Raw genomic sequence first — 2500 nt, 5'->3', positions numbered from 1 at the left:
TGCCTGTGGAGAGTACCCTCCCCGTGCTGGCAGGGCCACTGGAGATGCCAAGCCCCCTTCGGGCCACTCTAGCCCGGCTGGGCAGGGATGCAGAGTTGTTGTTTTTAGGCCTACAGATTTTTTTGGACAAAATAACCCAATCAAAACGCAAAGCTACTTGAAAGAGGTAGTAATATGTCAGCCGTAATGTGCCAGTATGTTGATATCAATGATAGCCTATTATATAGATACAGAGCATTTGGAAAGGATTCAGACCCCTTGACTTTTTCCACATAGGGTTAAGTTATAGCCTTATTCTAAAATGGATTCAATAAATACAAATCCTCAGCAATCTACACCCAACACCCCATAATGACAAAGCGAAAACAGGTTTTTAGAAATCTTTTTTTTTTTTTGGTTTGTTTTTTTAACATACCTTATTTACGTAAGTATTCAGACCCTTTGCAATGAGACTCGAAATTGAGCTCAGGTGGATCCTGTTTGCATTGATCATCCTTGAGATGTTTCTACATCTTGATTGGAGTCCACCTGTGGTAAATTCAATTGATTGGATATGATTTGGAAAGGCACACACTATATAAGGTCCCAAAGTTGACAGTGCATGTCAGAGCAAAAACCAAGCCATGAGGTCGAAGGAATTGTCCGTAGAGCTCAGAGACAGGATTGTACCAAAACATTTCTGCAGCATTGAAGGTCCCCAAGAACACAGTGAACCACCAAAACGATGGGTCAGTGGGAATAAGAGGTCAGTTCAGAGTGATGAGGGGTCAGAGGTCAGTTCAGAGTGATGAGGGGTCAGAGGTCAGTTCAGAGTGATGAGGGGTCAGAGGTCAGTTCAGAGTGATGAGGGGTCAGAGGTCAGTTCAGAGTGATGAGGGGTCAGAGATCAGTTCAGAGTGATGAGGGGTCAGAGGTCAGTTCAGAGTGATGAGGGGTCAGTGGGAATACGAGATCAGTTCAGAGTGATGAGGGGTCAGAGGTCAGTTCAGAGTGATGAGGGGTCAGTGGGAATACGAGATCAGTTCAGAGTGATGAGGGGTCAGAGGTCAGTTCAGAGTGATGAGGGGTCAGTGGGAATAAGAGGTCAGTTCAGAGTGATGAGGGGTCAGAGGTCAGTTCAGAGTGATGAGGGGTCAGAGGGAATAAGAGATTACGTCAGTTGAGTGACTGTGTCCTTGTCATTGTGTGAGGAAGAGGCAGGATACTCAGTACTTTAGACTCCATTAATGACCCAATGGAAAAGAGGCAGGATACTCAATACTTTAGACTCCATTAATGACCCAATGGAAAAGAGGCAGGATACTCAATACTTTAGACTCCATTAATGACCCAATGGAAAAGAGGCAGGATACTCAGTACTTTAGACTCCATTAATGACCCAATGGAAAAGAGGCAGGATACTCAGTACTTTAGACTCCATTAATGACCCAATGGAAAAGAGGCAGGATACTCAGTACTTTAGACTCCATTAATGACCCAATGGAAAAGAGGCAGGATACTCAGTACTTTAGACTCCATTAATGACCCAATGGAAAAGAGGCAGGATACTCAGTACTTTAGACTCCATTAATGACCCAATGGAAAAGAGGCAGGATACTCAGTACTTTAGACTCCATTAATGACCCAATGGAAAAGTCCAATATTAAGGCTAGATGACAGTGCTGTAAATCGGTGATCAACAGACGTTTTAAACTGTCATTTATTCTCACGTGATGTTCAGTCTCTCACTTCCAGTCATGTTGTAACTATAGTCGAGGAGCACGGTGGCTCACCAGAGAGATGGCGTAACTCAGCGTCTTGTTTCAGTCAGTTAAGGTCGAGGAGCACGGTGGCTCACCAGAGAGATGGAGTAACTCAGCGTCTTGTTTCAGTCAGTTAAGGTCGAGGAGCACGGTGGCTCACCAGAGAGATGGAGTAACTCAGCGTCTTGTTTCAGTCAGTTAAGGTCGAGGGAGCACGGTGGCTCACCAGAGAGATGGAGTAACTCAGCGTCTTGTTTCAGTCAGTTAAGGTCGAGGAGCACGGTGGCTCACCAGAGAGATGGAGTAACTCAGCGTCTTGTTTCAGTCAGTTAAGGTCGAGGAGCACGGTGGCTCACCAGAGAGATGGCGTAACTCTGCGTCTTGTTTTGTTGAGACAATGATCCATTTCTGTTAGTCCGGTAATTGAAGTCTAACTCATTTTTTTTTTTTGTAACTTGTTGTCTGTGGTCTCTCCAGTCAGTTGAAGTCCAGGAACACAGTGGTCCATCAGAGAGACCATCTGGTCAGGAGACCTCTGCTCCGCTTTGTAGAGGACCAGGACAACCAAACTTCGCCCTCCATACCACCCACCTCCACCCACACCCCCACCACCCCCGGGAGGAAGAGGATGGCCCCCCCTCCACCCCAGACCCCCTCCACCTCCAGACATACTCCTCCAGCAGGAGCAGAGGGCAGTGTCTCCAAGAGAATGAAGCTGACTGAGGGGCCAGCTGAGAGGTGGGTTCATACTGAATATG

General features: G+C 46.5%; 1 protein-coding gene across 1 annotated transcript in view; it reads left to right on the top strand.

Annotated features, from left to right (window-relative positions):
- Positions 1-2500, top strand: part of arhgef39 (Rho guanine nucleotide exchange factor (GEF) 39) — a 121003-nt gene that overhangs the window by 116575 nt on the left and 1928 nt on the right. The window contains exon 7 of the mRNA XM_045208406.1: positions 2220-2480. Within this exon, the coding sequence (XP_045064341.1) occupies positions 2220-2480 (261 nt within the window). The remainder of the gene's footprint in view (positions 1-2219; positions 2481-2500) is intronic.

The sequence above is a fragment of the Coregonus clupeaformis genome, chromosome 28 (genome assembly GCF_020615455.1).
Source record: "Coregonus clupeaformis isolate EN_2021a chromosome 28, ASM2061545v1, whole genome shotgun sequence".
Classification (NCBI taxonomy): domain Eukaryota; kingdom Metazoa; phylum Chordata; class Actinopteri; order Salmoniformes; family Salmonidae; genus Coregonus; species Coregonus clupeaformis.
The sequence above is the reverse complement of the archived record's forward strand: the minus strand, read 5'-3'. Positions and strand labels throughout refer to the sequence as shown.